At 38.3% G+C, this 19,811-nt stretch overlaps 1 protein-coding gene across 5 annotated transcripts in view; it reads left to right on the top strand.

The window, feature by feature from the left end:
• Positions 1 to 19,811, top strand: part of emb (exportin-1 emb) — a 376,112-nt gene that overhangs the window by 53,735 nt on the left and 302,566 nt on the right. For all 5 annotated transcript variants that reach the window (XM_067153967.2, XM_067153969.2, XM_067153968.2 and 2 more), the window contains one exon: positions 8,677 to 8,907. In XM_067153967.2, the coding sequence (XP_067010068.2) occupies positions 8,677 to 8,907 (231 nt within the window). The remainder of the gene's footprint in view (positions 1 to 8,676; positions 8,908 to 19,811) is intronic.

The raw sequence follows: 19,811 nt of genomic DNA, 5'->3' as shown, positions 1-19,811 counted from the left end.
TTTTAATTGGAATCTGTTCATAAAGAGGACTTGTGTATATATTACACCATTTAAGTTTTTGTCTTTGTTGAATTGTTGATCTAGGAAGATGTATAAGTTTTCGTATTCCGTCATGAGTTTACCTTTTTCAATTCTTTGTAAGAATGTAGGTCCTGATCTATTGTCGTAAATTGTTTATATATTTTGTTGTTGAAAGTAAAGTAATTATTGTGTAAAACAAAACTTAGTAGCTTTATGAATTCATCTATTTCAATTTTCCTTAATGTGCTATGATTGGAAAGGTTGTTTTTTATTATGGTAATAGTTTCATTGACGGGGATATTTGAGTACATATTCAGGATGTCAAACGAACATAGAACATGATTTGGTTGTAAATTGAATTTGTTTAAAGTTTTGCGAAGTTCGATAGAATTTTTTATGGGATTTGCATTGTGAAATTTAAAATGTTTTTTTAATAACTTGTGAAGTTTTATAAGTGGGACTGTTTCTGCTATTGATTATTGGTCTGATGGGGGTATCCTTCTTGTGTATTTTAGGTAATGATCTTGCTGTAGGTAGTTTCGGATTCATAGTGATCAATTTTTGATAGTCTAATTCATTTGGTAGGAATATTGAATCTTTAAGGAGTGTTTTTAGATTGCATTGTATTTTTACTATGGGATCTTTATTGATTATTGTGTAGGTTTTATCGGAGAAAAAATCTGTTTTTGTTTTACACAATAATTACTTTACTTTCAACAACAGAATATATAAACAAGAAGGCTTAGCTGTGGGAGACCCAATCTCGGGCATTTTAGCGGATGTCTACGTGGACAATCTAGAATACAACAAAATAGTAAAAAACATCAACGGACTCAGTTTATGGCACTTTTGTCGACAATACATTAGCAATTATCGATAAACAACTTAACAACAGTGATAACATCCTAACGTTCCTAAACAATTTAGACGATAATATAAAGTTCACAAATGAAAACTAAAACAATAGCTCAGTCAATTTTCTAGACATCAAAATCACGCGAGTTGTAGACATATTTGATTTCCAAATTTACTGCAAGCCTTCATTTACTCCAATAACTATAAAAAACAAATCTTTGCACCCGAATTCCCATAAAATAGCCACTTATTACAGTTTAGTATACAGGGCATTGAAAATCTCTCACTCACCGAATAATCTAAAAAATGAATTAGATTTTATAAAAGAAACAGCCAGATTCAACAGGTTCGATCCAGATATGATCAACAAAATCATTAATAAAGTTAGATTAAAATTAACCACAAACCTTTCTCCAATTAAACCCAACAAACCAAAATTCGCGAAGTACACATTTACCAACCCAAAAATCCATCAAATTACCAATCCTTAAAAAAAATAAGACGTAAAAATCGCTTACATAACGCAGAATACAAATCAAAATTTATTTTTTAATCATAACTCAGTCAATTCAACTAATAACAAATATTCGAACTCGGGTATATATAGACTCAGATGCTCAGTATGTAATTTTTCTTATGTTGGTCAAACTGGCCGTTATTTCTCAACTAGATATGCAGAACATTGTAACGCCCAAAAACATAATAAGTTCTTTGCGATGAGTAACGACATGAAGGAAACAGGTCACAAATTTACGACAATAGATCAGGACTACAAATCTTAGAAAGAATTGAAAAAGGTAAACTCATGACGGAATATGAAAACTGATACATCTTCCTAGATCAACAGTTCAACAAAGACAAAAACTTAAATGATGTAATAGATAATAAAAGTCCTCTTTATGAACAGATTCCAATTCTATTAGCCCATTCCAGTCTGGGCCTTAATATCCCTAACAAATGTTCTGGACTGGGCATTTTTAAGAATTTTTAAAACATTATATCTCTGTACCTGTAGGAGATATTTGCACGATTCTTTGTTTGTTTGAGCATCTAATTTTGAAAAACGCTCTTTGTATCACGTCAACAATCACCTGAGATTTCAATATTGTTTATATATTACACCATGTTTTGCGAATGGAGGAAAGGTCTGACGGATAACTAAGCAAGTACAGTTTTCTGAAATACTGTTATATCTACCCTATTTTGCTAATATAAAATGTGCATTGCAATTACAAAACAAAAACAATAATGAGTACGATGTAAAAATAATTTTTCAATAATAATAGTAATAATTACAATAATGAAGATGGGAGCTCTTATGAAATTTTATTTTAATTGATAAATTTTGTCAAAAGTTACTCAGATGTAAAATTAGTGTTCCATTTACCACAAAAGACTTCTGAGAAAGAGAAAATGCAGTCTTCTAAACAGGCAACTTTACTAATATGTAGACAATCTTACGTATTCACGCAAATATGAAATACGCGGGAACATGCGCTAGGCCGTAAAACGAACTCCAATCCTAATGAAATGTAAGAAGTTGTTTCGAATTCATATGTCAATAATATGTTCATTTGCACATAAACATATAAAATATCGGAAATATCACTTTCGTCAAGCACATGTTTGCCGCGAGAAGCCATCTCTTAGACCTCACTGAGTGACAACATTACTGATGCATGCTGATGGAAAATATCATAAATTCTCTGACTTAGACATATAATATTGCCATCTGCTTAAATACTCTCGTAACGAATACATAAAGAAACAGGATATAATCACCAGAATGTGTGCATAGCTCATCCTCGATTTTTAGTGAATTGTAAAACATTACTACGGGCTATGCCCGCAGCGCGGCCTGAATGTAGTTTCGGCCGCTAATAGCTCGCAGTTAGACCGGAAAGAGTTAAAAAAAACCATTCCTTCTGAATAGTAATTTTTATACAATATTTAACACCAAATCGGTACACACTCCCACCAATCCAACACACACACACAACCCCCACCCCTTCTCCCGCTGCCGACAACTCCTCCTCACGTGCAGCGAATAGGCCCTTAGCCACGCCTTCTAAACCTGAACCCCTTGCACCAAGACTTCACAAATACAACACGCGAAGTAAAAGCTCGGCGACTGCCAGTTACTCTAAGGCCATCAACATACGTAGGTGCTTTTAAAAGTTCTTGGAATGTACTAGAATTATCTTATCTCGGTGGAACTGCTTTTATTTTTCAACATAGTCTCCCTATAGACGCATTTGGTCCAGTAATGTTACAATGCCTTGATCCCATCTCGAAAATGAGATTCCTCCAGGCCTGCAAAATACCTTACCAATTCGACTGTCAGTTCTTCCTTTGTAGAAAATCTCCGTCCACAGAGGAAAATTTTCAGCTTGGGGAATTGATGAAAGTCTGATGGTGCCAAATCAGGTGAATAAGGTGGATGTGGCAACAATTCGTACCCTAGTTCATGAAGTTTTGCCATGGCAATAACACTTGCGTGCGGCGGAGCGTTGTCCTGATGTAAGATGACCTGTTTCCTTGCCAAACCAGGCCTTGTTTCGCGTATCTTTTCCTGTAGTTGGTCTAGGAGGTTTGCATAGTATTGCCCCGTAATTGTTCGCTTGCCCAGTAGGAAGATAATCTATTAGCAGAATCAAATGGAATGTACTTTCTGATTTTTATCTTTATTATAATAACTTTTAATATCAGTGTTGTAACCTTCAAATGAATGCACCCTTTTAGACTCATATATTAACACAATATTGTTGAGTAATAAATAGTATACCACACTTTATTTTGTATTAGTTGTTTAACGATCTCCAATCCATTTTATGAGATATAGTTTTTAACAGTATTCATCTATTCATAAGGTAAAGTATGGCTGATGATGCCTACAATTGATAGGCGAAACATGTACCATCCAATGTATCAATTTTATGCTAATATTTTGATAAGGACAAAGTCCTAACTTCTAAGATTGTATTGTATTGAAGAGGTGGGAGAACAATATAAACATTCTAGTGTTATTTAATACAAATACTTTCAATACGGACGCAAGAATGAGTTTTATCACGTGTAATAAGATTGTTATAGACACCAGAGGGGATGTTGCACCTTACATATATAAAGCCAAGGGAAGTTTTTGGATAGCCTATTTCTGTTTTGGTCCTAATATTAGACTGGGAATTTCAAGTGTTTGTGTTAAAATGTTACAAAAACTGCATTCGTTTTTTTTTTGCGCATGTTGCATTTAAAAACTTTGTATCATTTTGCACTCGGACCGACTTGTACTGCAAGCACGCTTTCCAGCTGAGCTGAGGTTGCGAAAAACTGTAATTTTGGAAGTGTTAATAATATTTTTTTCTTTCCTTTTTGATTGTGATTGTGATTAGTGAATTGATATAATGCATTCCAGAACTTGAGAATCGATACATTCAAAACCATATTCTTGAGTTCAACATAGCCTTTAAAAGTCGATGTAGCCCTAACTTACACAGTACAAGATTTCCATAAACTGACTACGAACAGCATACCTCTGACCAAATTACAATGGAAGATTAAAAATTAAAAAAAAAAAAAGATTTCGCCATCATGTTGGGCGCTTTCGTATCTGATGTGCTTTATTATTTTATTAGATTAGAGAATTAAAAACTACTTGTGGTCGATTGTTTGGCATGGCGCTATGGGTATTAGATTTTTCGGAGAGTTTGGCTGATCAAAGTTGCTGAACTGAAATCAGTTTTCAGAGAAAACTGACAAGGTTTCCCTGGTAAAACTGAATGTAAAGTTTCGAGATTTTTTAGTCACGTAATGTTTGAAGCCGGCCCCGCTGTCTACCTTGCCTGCCTTTCTCCCGGAGGGTCCGAGTTCGATTCCCGACCAGGTCAGGCATTTTTACCTGGATCTCAGGGCTGGTTCCAGGTTCACTCATTCTACGATTACTTTTAATTGAGGGCCTGGTGAGATGGCGACCCCCGTCTAGAGAGGCAGGAATAACGAACAGCCGAGAGGATTCATCACAATTACCATGCATCGCCTGGAAATCTGCATGCCTTCGGACCTAGCAGCAGTCGCTTTGTAGGCGGAAGGCCCATTGGGTCTGTAGTTTGGTTTGGTTTAGAGGTGTTTGTGATGTTTAGCCAAATTGTTAATGGATCATTCGTTCTCGGATTCTCCGTTTTCCTGTGTTGTACTTTTTTTCGTGGTCCCTCCAAAAACGGAGAATCTTGGTCCACTGTACTCCCTTAGCTTTTGAAGATCCATCTTCTCCACTCCACACTTCCCCAGAGAAGATGGGTTGCATCGTCCACTATCTTCGCCATTCCGAAGGTCTCATTCTCTGCCTAAGATGCTGCTAAGGTCTTCACCCATAACCCTGGGTATGGGTTCCACGTTATACACCGTGGGACTGGGTCCCTACCCGAACTTAGCTCTCCTTCACACCGGCCTACTGATGTGGAGGATACCCACCCCCACAATGTGGATGCGCCAAACAGAAATTAATCAAGTGAAGGATAGGGAAGATGACCGTATCTCCCTTAAGCCGGGTTAATGATTGTGTATGATGTCACAACCATTTTCAATGTTATTATATTTTATTAATATCGTGTTTTAGTTTATTGTTACGTTATTTTAGTTTAGGGCACGTGTGTTCCTTTTTGTGTTGTGAGATTGCTAAGCGTCAGTATTCTTCCAAGACACTGAGCAAGAAAATTGTTGGAAATCGTGTTCCTTTCACAAGGGATGATAAAGTACATTTTCAAGGCTAGGAAAAATGTGGTGATAAGGAAATTGTGAAAATTTGTGATTCAAAAGCGAGATATTTTTGATCGATTTAATAAGACTTTAAGCGGGACTTTGAATTTACAATATGCTAAGAGAGAAAACTTCTTAATGAGGAACGTGCTAGGGAGGTTTCACTCTATTACAGTTTTTAAGAATGAAACTGAACAGGTGTTCTCAGAGTATCAGAATTAGAAAGTATTGAGTAAACATCCGCAAAAGGTTTTGAACAAAGTGATTACTGTTTCATATTGATTTTAATGTGTGTGTCTACCCACAGACCTTACGGAAAATCAGATATAACCTAAGAACAACCTTAAACGGAAACCGTTTTGCAATCAACGGTGCAACCTATTGTCAAAAGGAAGGGTTAACCGTGGGCTTACCAATATCAGGAATAATAGCGAACATATTCCTAAATAACATTGAAGACATTTTCTTAACCAAGAGATGTAGAGGTGGACCAAGGCAGTAACGTTTTAATGTTGAGGAGAAACAAGTTGAAGCTCAGTTGGGAGAAGATCAATTTGGCTTCAGAAGAAATGTAGGAACACGTGAAGCAAACCTGACTTTACGTCTGATCTTAGAGGATCGAATCAAGAAGGACAAGCCCACGTACATGGCATTCGTAGATCTAGAAAAGGCATTCGATAATGTTGATTGGACCAAGCTGTTTATGATTCTGAAGATGATAGGGATCAGATACCGAGAACGAAGGATTATCTACAATCTGTATAAAAATCAGTCTGCAGTGATAAGAATCGAGGGCTTTGAAAAAGAAGCAGCAATCCAGAAAGGAGTGAGGCAAGGCTGCAGTTTGTCCCCTCTCCTTTTCACTGTTTACATAGAACAGGCAGTAAAGGAAATCAAAGAGAAATTTGGAAAGGGAATCACAGTCCAAGGAGAAGAAATCAAAACCTTGAGATTTGCCGATGATATTGTTATTTTATCTGAGACTGCAGAAGATCTCGAAGTTGCTGAATGGTATGGATGAAGTCTTGGGTAAGGAGTACAAGATGAAAATAAATAAGTCCAAACAAAAGTAATGGAGTGCAGTCAAACGAAGGCAGGTGATGCCGGAAATATTAGATTAGGAAACGAAGTCTTAAAGGAAGTAGATGAATATTGTTACTTGGGTAGTAAAATAACTAATGATGGCAGAAGTAAGGAGGACATAAAATGCAGACTAGCACAAGCAAGGAAGAGCTTTCTTAAGAAAAGAAATTTGCTCACTTCAAACATTGATATCGGAATTAGAATTAGAAAGATGTTTTTGAAATTTCTTCCAGCAGACCCTGACAAATGCTTTTTCTAAAACTATGAAGGGGATATATCGTCGGCGTTCTGGCAAAAGTTACCAAGTCCAAAAACATAGTTTTGAGATAAATGGATTTTAAGAAATCAGCGATATGATTCTATGTTACTGTGAGCCTATTGCACCTTTTGGGCTAGTTCTTTTTTCAATGCCTTCTATTAAGTTGCATATTAAGTGATTAAGTCCACTTAGCTGCACTTTTACCTGGACGTCTGTCTTCGAAAATGGACTTCACATTAGAGCGTAGGGTACTCGTACCCCAATAATGGTTCATTCTATTAAAAGAACGACTACGCCATTATGTAGAATGTGTTTTCCTCACATTAGAGCGTAGGGTACTCATACCCCAATAATGGTTCATTCTATTAAAAGAACGACCACACCATTATGTAGAATGTGTTTTCCTTATACCCCAGTAGTGCATTTAACTCAAATTCATAAAAAATGGACTTGGTCCCTTCTGCCTAAATGCCGATGATGTGTGTCCGATTTTTAGTTTTATACCAAGCTTGATTTTAAGTACTATAATTACTTCCTTTATCCCTGCTTTGATCATAGATTTCATGTTCTATTTTCCCCTTATTTTTATAATGCATGCGAGTATCTTCGCAGTATGAAACTAGATCTACAGCGTAAGTGGCTATTTGGTTTGGGTCATGCAGCTGCCAGGTTATGATTGGAAGATAGTGGTTTGAACCCCACTGTTGGCAGCCCTGAAAATGGTTTTCCTTGGTTTCCCATTTTTACACCAGGCAAAATTCTTAATTTAGGCCTCATTCGCTTCCTTCCCGATCCTAGCCCAATTCTATCCCTTTTCTATCCTATTGTCGCTATAAGATCCGTCTGTCTTCTGTGATGTAAAGAAAATTTTTAAACTTGACTTGTTTTGTAATTGGCACATCTCACTGTACTTCCTTTCTTATGAATAAGAACAGTTTTACTTTCTACAAAATCATCTGGAATGGCCCTGAATTCATAGCAACAATCTATAATTTTGAAAAATTATTCTTTCAAGTTCTCACCACAGTTCTGCCAGAGTTCATCTTGATCTGGCACTTTCCCTGGTCTCTGTTCTTTCAATATGGTTTCAAATTCTGTTTTCTCCTTCTCTTCTCCTTTGCCTACGTATGCTTCATATTTCAGGATGTCTTTTCCTATGTATAGAATTTCAAAATATTATTTCCACCTCCACCTATCAGCCATCTCATGTTGTATTATTAAACAACATATTTAACAACCTACAATTTTGTCCTTGTCTTGAACTATAGTCTCTTGAATTGATTGTATGGCTTTTCTGTTTTTCTGAGTTTGAAGTCAGTTTCTATGCTTCTGCTTATCGACTATTCTTTTGCATTTTTGTGTGATTGAGTTTTTTGTTTTTCTGTATTTGTGCATTGGTATCTGTTTATTTCCTGAATGAGGCTTATTTTATGCAAGTTCACTTAATGTTTTCAGTTCTGCAGCATTCTGTCTCATTTTTTACATCTCAGTAAATTCTAACGTTAGAACAGAAGTTCAACAGTTACACAGTCAAAAAATTATGTAAGGTTTTTGGTTAAGAATTTTCTTTGCAAATGAACAGGGATAATGCAGCAGAATATATTGATATAATTTTTATGTGGAATATTGGTTATCCTTAAATTACTGTGTTGTTCATATGCTTGTTTATCTAGTGTGGCTGATATTATTTATATTACTTGCAGGTTTTGAAACGAGAGTGGCCAAAAAATTGGGAATCGTTCATCCCAGATATTGTTGGTGCAAGCAAAACCAACGAAAGCCTGTGTCAGAACAACATGATAATCCTTAAACTGCTTAGTGAAGAAGTATTTGACTTCTCAAGTGGCCAGTTGACGCAGACAAAGGCAAAACATCTCAAAGATACAATGTGTTCTGAATTTGCTCAGATCTTCCAGCTTTGCCAGTTTGTTATGGTAAAAACTTCTTCCTTTTTTTTAAATATTATATTATATTCTCAAATTATGCATTGTTATTATTCATTGAATGAAAATATTTTTTTGACTGTTTCCTTATTTTGAAATGAATTATTTGAAAAGTCAAAGACGTATATATAAAAATAATGGAATATCAAGAGAAACACAATGACAGGCCAGTGTGGAAAAAGGAAGAAATGAAAGAAAAACTAAAAAGGACAAGGACATATCCATTTCTTCTAGAGCCCTGACAAGCTCGTTTCTGCTTCCTGGCTTCATCAGGGAAGCATGTATCAATACTCATTAAGGGCTGTGGGAAGTGTAGGTAAGAAAACACCGGAGAAGGAAAGAGACAAATAGATAATGACGAATGCAGACGGTAAAAGAACAGATAAGCAGATAAACACTGGAGAAGGAAAGAGACAAATAGATAATGACGAATGCAGACGGTAAAAGAACAGGAACATAGAACAACCACAATAGGAGGAAAGGATTGTAGCGGGTTATTGTGTCCCTTTACATATTCTTGTCTTTATATCTTTGTCTTAATTTGCACTCTTCTCCATTATTCAAAAACTTATTCATTGATATCAAGTTTGTGGGATATATGCTTCTCTTTTTCCCCTTCAATTAGCATGGTCCTTTTATTTGCTGTGGAATATTGTAACATAACTGTTACCAAACGTAGGTTTCATTCGAGTGAAATTTTTGGTCCACTTATCTCGGGAACTTCTGAATCCTTTCAAAGATACCCAGTGATTGACTTTTAATATCACTAATTTATTAAGCCTGTTTCCAGTCATTTGGCCAGGTCAGAAATGGAATGAATGGAGCCGCCATCTAGCGGCGAGGATATGAATTGTGCCGACTGCCGAAGCCTTTCGCACTCCTCTGGGGCAATGATTAATGACCGACAGATGAAAGGAAATGATATTGGGGAGTCTTGCTGGTATGAAAGATGACAGGGAAAACGGGAGTACCCAGAGAAAAACCTGTCCCACCTCCGCTTTGTCCAGCACAAATCTCACATGGAGCGACCGGGATGTGAACCACGGAACTCAGCAGTGAGAGGCCGGCGCGCTGTTGCCTGAGCCACGGAGGCTTTGTGTCCTAGCCTTTATTTCACTTCATTAGGGTCCAGAAATGGTCAGTTATTTAAATACCCATTGTTCTACGGCGCATATTTGAGGCTGAAGGGTCCTTGGCCTTGAGAACGAAGGGTTTGAACTTAATGGGCAAGGTTTAAAGTATCTCTGACCCCGTTTGAACATTCCATCTCCTCTCGAATCATGGGTGGGGCCACAGACTTTCTCTTTGCACACATTCAAAGCGCTAGAGTTCATCATTCATAGACTAATAAGACTACATGACGACTTACAACTTACTTGACCCATTACAATCTGGTTTTCGTCAAGTACACAGTACTACAACGGCACTACTGAAGGTCACAGAAGACATACACTACGTGATCAAAGGTATCCGGACACCTGGTTGAATATGACTTACAAGTTCGTGGTGCCCTCCATTGGTAATGCTGGAATTCAATATGATGTTGGCCCACCCTTAGCCTTGATGACAGCTTCCACTCTCGCAGGCATACGTTCAATCAGGTGCTGGAAGTTTGCTTGGGAATGGCAGCCCATTCTTCACGGAGCGCTGCACTGAGGAGAGGTAGCTATGTCGGTTGGTGAGGCCTGGCTCGAAGTCAGGTCGGGACTCTGTGCAGGCCAGCCCATGACAGGGATGTTACTGTCATGTAACCACTCCGCCACAGGCCGTGCATTATGAACAGGTGCTCGATCGTGTTGAAAGATGCAATTGCCCGAAGTGCTCTTCAACGGTGGGAAGGAAGAAGGTGCTTAAAACATCAATGTAGGCCTGTGCTGTGATAGTGCCACGCAAAACAACAAGGGGTGCAAGCCCCCCTCCATGAAAAGCACGACCACATCATAACACCACCGCCTCCGAATTTTACTGTTGACACTACACGCTGACAGATGGCGTTCACCTGGCATTAGCTATACCCACACGTTGCCATTGGATCGCCACATTGTGTACCTTGATTCGTTACTCCACACAACGTTTTTCCATTGTTCAATCGTCCAATGTTTACGCTCCTTACACCAAGCGAGGCATCATTAGTCATTGACCTGCGTGATGTGAGGCTTATGGGCAGCCGTTCAACCATAAATCCAAGTTTTCTCACCTCCCGCCGAACTGTCATAGTACTTGGAGTGGATCCTGATGTGGTTTGGAATATCTGTGTGATGGTCTGGATAGATGCCTGCCTATTACACTTTACGACCCTCTTCAACTGTCGGCGGTCTCTGTCAGTCAACAGACGAGGTCGGCCTGTACGCTTTCGTGCTGTAAATGTCACTTCACGTTTCCACTTCACTATCATATCAGAAACAGTGGACCTAGGGATGTTTAGGAGTGTGGAAATCTTACGTACAGACTTTTGACACAAGTGACACCCAATCACCTGACCACCTTCGAAGTCCGTTAGTTCCGCGGAGCGCCCCATTCTGCTCTCTCATGATGTCAATGAGTACTGAGGTCGCTGCTATGGAGTAACTGGCTGTAGGTGACAGCACAGTGCACCTAAGATGAAAAACGTGTTTTTGGGGGTGTCCAGGTACTTTTAATCACATAGTGTACAAGAAGTAATGGACAACGAAGAAGTGACAGTTTTAGTACTTCTAAACTTGAGCAAAGCTTTTGACTCTGTTGACATTGATATTTTGCTCTCAAAATTGTAATCCCTCCATTTCTCGGACAGTGCCCAACTTTGGTTGCATTCCTACCTGCATGGCCGCCGGCAGTGTGTTACAGATAGGTTAAGCAGGTCAACTTGACGGTCCGTGCAGTGTGGTGTGCCCCAAGGGTCGGTGTTAGGACCCCTTCTTTTTTCTATTTACATTAATGATTTCTCCCAAAACCTAATGTACTGCAAATACCATATTTTTGCTGATGATGTAGAAATGTACCTCCATACATTTCCAGATCGAATATTTTCGGTCATAGACAAAATCAATCAGGATCTAACTTCGTTTCCTTCTTGGTCTTCGGGATAGGGTCTTACGTTAATCCCAGCAAAAACACAATCTATCATCCTTGGATACCAGAAACTACTCGCGAAGGTCAATCGACCAGAGTTTCCAACTATAAGGTTATCTAATACTTACCATTCACGTCATCAGTAAAAGTCCTAGGCGTTACTTTCGATGATGTCATGGAAAAAGCATATTATGAACATCACTCAGAAAACTTGCTCTGCTTTGCACATGCTGCACGGGTATAAATACATTTTTCCTTAAAAACTAAGGAAAATGTTGGTAGAAGTTCTGGTTTGCCCTCATTTCGACTATTGTGACGTGATTTATAGAGATGCTGGGTGCAAGTTATTGAGCAGATTACAACAGGGTCAAAATGCAAGTGTGAGATAAGTCTGTAACCTACGGTACTATGACCATGTAACTCCTTCATATAATCACCTTTCTTGGCCCCGACTAGAAATCCGTTGCACTGTTCATACCCTATGCCATCTTCCTAAAATCCTTCATTCTTCACAGCCATTTTACCCTACTTCATATTTCAAATACCTATCTTCTTATCACAGTCTTAACATCAGATCTATTAATAATTCCATCCTTGCTTTACCTACCCATAGTTCTTTCATCTACGATAAATCATTCACGGTAATTGCCTGCCCGAATGTATTAGAGGGTTAAGCGCTATTCACACTTTCAAGGAAGCTCTGTGGAGACATTTTATGCACCAGTAAGGTTCATCTTTAAACTTGATGCTGCTTCTTACAACCATTCTGTTGTCATGGATGTTCTGGTAGAAGATTAGTCTAAAATTCTTACCCGATCTGTTTTTCAAATTTTATTAGATTAAATTTTATGTACTACCTCTTTTTACATGTCTGGTATTAGTTTTAAAAATTTATCCTTTTATTACACCTAATTTATTTCATCCTCATTTAACCTTGTCACTCATCATTCTCGTGTTACTATTAATTTAATTAGTATTAAATGTATTATTGTAAAGTGATACAATGTAATATATGTATATTTCAGTGCCTGGTTAGATGGAAGAGAAGGCCTGAAGGCTTTAATCTGCCAGATAAAATTTAACATTACTAACTAACTTCTGGCTACTTGTGCGCTGGACTCTTGGTTCGTGCTCCAAATAATGGCTCCCCAGAGTTCGTTGAACATTACATAATAGTCCTATCCTCTAACACAGACGGCTTCAATATATATATATAAAGATAGGAACATCAAGAGGAACACAGCATTATCACAGTAACCGGCCAGTATGGAGGATGGGGGTAGCCAAGGACAGTCTTCATACACTTCCGTCTTCAAAACGATTGGCTGTCTCCTCGTTAGTCAGTTCTTCTACGTCCATTTCTTCTCAGCCTTGACGAGCTAATGTCTGCTTTCCAAGTTCATCACGAAGGCAGGCTTCCACACCCATTAGGGGCTATCTTGACAGATCATCAGTCTTGGATGTGGGAAGTGTACAATATGAAGAAAACCAGATCAAGACAGGAAAAGGGAAGAGGAAAAGAGAAAAGATGAACACAATTTATAAAAGAACAGAAACATAGGACAAGCACACAAGGAGAAAAGAAATCCAGCAGGTCCAATTAGTAATGGAAAGGAGTAAGGGGATTTATGTTTATCCGTGTATTTCCTGTCTGTGGTTTCGTTGCAATAGGTTGATGCAAAAATATGCTGTAAGGATTGAAGTGAAATATAGCATCACTATAGCAATAGCTGAGATATGAATAGATGCTCTATAGTCTATTTTAATTTTGATATCTTCAACAGTTTACCGGAAGAATCTATGCTATAGAATAAAGCATTACTTCCTATTCTCTTTTCAGAAAAACTCTGCATATAATATACAGTATAACCCCGATTTTGCATGACCTTGATTTAACGTAAACCAGCATTTAACTTTTTTATTGCTGCGGTCGAGTATACTCATCCTCTGCAATGTGAGCCGCCAGTGCTGTTTTAGAGTATACTTGTCCTAAACGTTGCGCAGTCAGTGCTACGATTGAATACATTCAGTATGTCTTGAAACATTTGTATATATTCCTGCCAACTATTGGCTAACCTTAGAATAACTTAGTTACATTTCTATTCACATACAGTGTGCAGTATAAACATTTTTCTTTTGTCACCTCATGTAAACAAATACTCTAGTATTTCCATCATGGCTGCCGCTTATGATCGTAACATGCACCCAGATGATATTCTTACTCTTTTAGAGGAGATAGTCTGATGTGGATTTTGATAGCGACTGTATTGATATTGAGGATGTCAGTGAAGTGATAGGGAGTGATAATAATGTTGATAGAGTTGATCAGTAGCTGCCGGAGAGAGGAAGAAATGACACTGACCTAGGCCTGACCACGTGGTCGGATGACGAGTTTATGCCGAAGGCGCATGCATTTCAAGCGCCAAACCTAGCTATGTTAAATAATAATTTGACCCCTGATTGCTCTGGAATGGATTATTTTGGGGCATTTGTGAATGAAGAGACTTCGGCGAGGGTAGCGGGCGTAGCAAACAGATTTTATAAACAGACAGTTGATGCTAAGTTTATGACAAGGTCTGCCCTACATTTATCAATATTGTGTGTTTAATTTAATCTTTCTGCTGTTAATCGTGTGTACCGCGTGTATGGCTTTGGCATTGTGCGTAAATGTAAATGCCCATAATGCAAATGAAAATTTCTAAGCACCTTCTTAATGGTTGAAATTTTTGCCACCTCGTGTTTAATCAAACCCCGGTTTCCAAACATGAACTGTCTCCAGCACTGTAGGAACAAACTGGTGAGTTAAAATATTGTCCCAACCTGTTATTCTGTAGTTAATGCTTGTATTTTGTGTTTTAATTGGCGGTAATATTTGATGAGGTTGTTGGCTGAAAAAATTCAGCAATGGGGTTGCACCAGCCTGTCCAAGAATTTTGCAGCGAAAAGGTTAACGGAAGTAATTTTCAGTCTCTAAAATTATTCCATAAGAGCAATGCTGTTTTATATTAGATTTAACGTAATTCACAATAGGGCAAACCCTGCAATTAATGTTAAGGAAATGTTAGAATTTTCAAACATTTATTTCTATTCGTTTTAGTTATGGGACATTAAGAACCTACGAAAAAGAAGTCATAAGCTTGCTAAGGATGATTCAAGGCAGGAGGGGAAATAAGAGCTCAGGCACTTACGGCTAAAGTGAGATGTCGGAATCGGATCACATTCGGCCGCTGTAGCAACAGGGTAGCCCCGTTTTAATGATAATGTTATTATAACCTTCGAAAATTCCTATACTAATTTGTGCAATATCCTTTGGTTACAATGAGAACCCTTTTACTGATTCATCCGTTATTACAGGCATATATAATTAACACTCGTATGTTTTTATTTTTCTCCCACCTGTTCAATACAATACAATACAATCTTAAAAGTTAGGACTTTGTCCCTCCTCTGCGAACCATGTGACCTTGCCGCGGTGGGGAGGCTTGCGTGTCCCAATGATGCAGATAGCCGAGCCGCAGGTGCAACCATATCCGATGGGTATCTGTTGAGAGACCAGACTAACGAATGGTTCATCGAAAAGGGGGTAGCAGCCTTTCGGTAGTTGCAAGGGCGGCAGTCTAGATGATTGACTGATACGGCCTTGTAATAATACTCAACATGGCTTAGCTCTGTTGATACTGCTACACGGCTGAAAGCAACGGGAAACTACAGCCGTAACTACCTCCCGAGGACTTGCAGCTCTCTCTGTATGAATGATGTACTGATGATGGCTTCCTCCTGGGTAAAATATTCCGGAGGTAAACTAGTCCCCCATTCGGATCTCCGGGTGGGGACTACACGAGAGGGGGCGATCATCAGGAAGATGGATACTGACATTCTGCGAGTCGGAGCGTGGAATGTTAGAAGTTTGAATCGTTGTGGTAGGCTAGAGAATCTGAAAAGGGAGATGGATAGGCTAAAGTTAGATGTAGTTGGTATAAGTGAAGTACGTTGGCAGGAAGAACAGGTTTTTTGGTCAGGCGACTACCGAATTATCAACACGAAATCAAACAGGGGAAATGCAGGAGTTGCTTTAATAATGAATAAGAAAATAGGGCAGCGGGTAAGCTACTACGACCAGCATAGTGAAAGAATTATTGTCGTCAAGATAGACACCAAACCAATGCCCACAACAATAGTGCAGGTCTATATGCCTACTAGTTCAGCGGATGATGAAGAAATTGAAAGAATATATGAGGAGATAGAAGATTTAATACAATATGTAAAAGGTGATGAGAATCTGTTTGTGATGGGATACTGGAATGCAGTGGTAGGCCAAGGAACAGAAGGTAGTACAGTAGGAGAATTTGGATTGGGACAAAGGAACGAAAGAGGAAGTCGGCTGGTTGAATTCTGCACTGATCATAATTTAGTCCTCGCCAATACTTGGTTCAAACACCACAAACGACGGCAGTATACGTGGACGAGACCTGGAGACACTGGAAGGTATCAAATAGACTTCATTATGATTAGGCAGAGATTCAGAAACCAGGTGTTAGATTGCAAAACTTTCCCAGGAGCAGACGTGGACTCTGACCACAGCTTGTTGGTCATGAAATGCCATCTGAAGTTGAAGAAATTGAAGAAAGGAGAGAATGCAAAAAGATGGGATCTATACAAGTTGAAAGAAAAGAGTGTGAGGGATTGTTTCAAGGAACATGTTGCACAAGGACTAAATGAAAAGGCTGAAGGAAACACTATAGAGGAAGAGTGGAGAGTCATGAAAAATGAAGTCAGTAGGGCTGCTGAAGAAATGTTAGGAAGGAAGAAAAGATCAACTAAGAATCAGTGGATAACTCAGGAAATACTAGACCTAATTGATGAACGACGAAAATACAAGAATGCTAGAAATGAAGAGGGCAGAAAAGAATACAGGCGATTAAAGAATCAAGTGGATAGAAAGTGCAAGGTAGCTAAGGAAGAATGGCTGAAGGAGAAGTGCAAGGATGTCGAAGGCTGTATGGTCCTGGGAAAGGTAGATGCTGCATACAGGAAAATCAAGGAAAGCTTTGGAGAAAGGAAATCAAGGTGCATGAATATTGAGAGCTTAGATGGAAAGCCACTTCTAGGGAAAGAAGACAAAGCAGAAAGATGGCAGGAGCATATCCAACAGTTGTATCAAGGTAACGATGTAGATAATTTGGTTCTGGAACATGAAGAGGCTGTTGATGCTGATGAAATGGGAGACCCAATTTTGAGGTCAGAATCTGACAGAGCTGTGAGTGACCTAAATAGGAACAAGGCACCTGGAATTGATGATATTCCCTCTGAATTACTGACTGCCTTAGGAGAAACCAGCATGGCAAGGTTATTTCATTTAGTGTGCAAGATGTACGAGACAGGAGAAGTCCCACTCGATTTTCGGCAGAATGTTGTTATACCTATTCCCAAGAAAGCCGGTGCTGACAGGTGTGAAAACTACCGCACCATTAGTTTAGTATCTCATGCCTGAAAAATTTTAACACGTATTATTTACAGAAGAATGGAAAAACAAGTTGAAGCTGAGTTGGGAGAAGATCAATTTACATAGAACAGGCAGTAAAGGAAATCAAAGAGACATTTGGAAAGGGAATCACAGTCCAAGGAGAGGAAATCAAAACCTTGAGATTTGCCGATGATATTATTTTATCTGAGACTGCAGAAGATCTCGGAGTTGCTGAATGGTATGGATGAAGTCTTGGGTAAGGAGTACAAGATGAAAATAAATAAGTCCAAAACAAAAGTAACGGAGTGCAGTCGAACGAAGGCTGGTGATGTAGGAAATATTAGATTAGGAAACGAAGTCTTAAAGGAAGTAGATGAATATTGTTACTTGGGTAGTAAAATAACTAATGATGGCAGAAGTAAGGAGGACATAAAATGCAGACTAGCACAGGCAGGGAAGAGCTTTCTTAAGAAAAGAAATTTGCTCACTTCAAACATTGATATCAGAATTAGAAAGATGTTTTTGAAGACTTTCGTGTGGAGCGTCTCATTGTATGGAAGTGAAACATGGACGATAAGTAGCTCAGAAGGAAAGAGAATAGAAGCTTTTGAAATGTGGTGTTATAGAAGAATGCTGAAGGTGAGATGGATAGATCGAATCACGAATGAAGAGATACTGAATCGAATTGGTGAGAAGAGATCGATTTGGCTAAATTTGATGAGAAGAAGAGATAGAATGATAGGACACATCTTAAGACACCCAGGACTTGTTCATTTGGTTTTTGAAGGAAGTGTAGGTGGTAAGAACGGTAGGGGTAGACCAAGGTATGAATATGACAAGCAGATTAGAGCAGATATAGGATGCAGTAGTTACGTAGAAATGAAAAGGTTAGCACAGGATAGGGTGACATGGAGAGCTGCATCAAACCAGTCTATGGACTGATGACTTAAACACACACAAACACACCAGGACTTTGTCCTTATCAAAATGTTAACATAAAATTAATACGTTGGATGGTACATGTTTTGCCTATCATTAGTAGGCATCATCAACCATTTTTTACCTTAGGAATAGATCAGGTACCTGATCGGGAATGACTTGAATACTGTTAAAAAATATGTCTTGTAAAATGGATTAGAGATCGTTAAAAGAACTATGTTAACATTTTGATAAGTACAAAGTCCTAACTTTTAAGATTGTATTGTATTGAATAGGTGGGAGAACAATTTAAACATACGAGTGTTATTTATACAAATACTTTCAGTACGGACCCAGAAATGAATTTTATCACATGTAATTACAGGCAAATTTGGGCGTGTTACTTTGTATCCGTTATCAATATTCGTACACGCTACCAAATACAGATGAATACTCCAGCGTTAATATTGAATGCAATCAATCATCTTCCGTATTGATTCCTTGTTACGTGCGAGCGAGTCAATCTTGAGCGAGTGTGAGTTCTCCTCACAACTCCGCTCGTTCTCTTTGCACAACTCCGAGTCTCCAGCTCGTGTAAACAAACATCGGGATAATATGTTTTTGCAATAAGTGCTATGAGAGCAGTTGTTAACTCCTCAGGTTTAAAGGCTGAAGTAAACGTTTGCTTAATTTTAATACTATGTACTGAAATTAAATAAGAATGTGATACTTCATCTTCTGCTTCTGAAGAAACAGCATTGTGGATAATTTCAGAGGTTAGGTTATATAGTTTTGCGTCTTGTTATATTTCAGAAAGGCTGTTCTCATGTAATTTTGTAGTGAAAATGTTATTCTACAGGGAGCTTGAAATATGTTTTCATAATAAGTGCACGGTAAACCGCAGCGCATGACCTTGAATGTGCCGCGCTGATCACCGGGAACTGGCGTTTTGCTTCTACAAATCTATTCGTCTGCGACTTCAAGTTATTTATAATCTTCATATATTATTTGATAGTGTTGTGACTTTGTGCCTGACAGAGTGTGAAACTGACCCATTTCTCCAATATTCATAAACATTGTGTGATTTCGCCTACTTGTTTTTACGGCTGACGATGACCTGGACTAGGGTCGAAACCGGTCCCATTTAAATAAGAATGTAATTACTACATTTCTTTCTTTTATGTATTGAATTGGTTGAACTTCAATTATTTAATTTTTAATGTTAATAATTTCAATACGGAACAATGAAATTTTTATCTTTAAATAAACCTAGGTTAGGTGATGCCATTTGAAGTAAGGAAATGGAAATTTTTCCACAAGCCTCTGAAGTGATGGCTATTACAATTAAAAAGAAAGAAAATGAATATTCCTGTTCAGACTATTGGATTTAGAAAATATATGCTAATGGATAACCCGCTGCTTGGAAAACATCCGTGAAAGTGTTTAAGCAAGCCGATTTCTG

The sequence above is a fragment of the Anabrus simplex genome, chromosome 9, assembly GCF_040414725.1.
Source record: "Anabrus simplex isolate iqAnaSimp1 chromosome 9, ASM4041472v1, whole genome shotgun sequence".
In the NCBI taxonomy this organism is placed as follows: domain Eukaryota; kingdom Metazoa; phylum Arthropoda; class Insecta; order Orthoptera; family Tettigoniidae; genus Anabrus; species Anabrus simplex.
The sequence above is the reverse complement of the archived record's forward strand: the minus strand, read 5'-3'. Positions and strand labels throughout refer to the sequence as shown.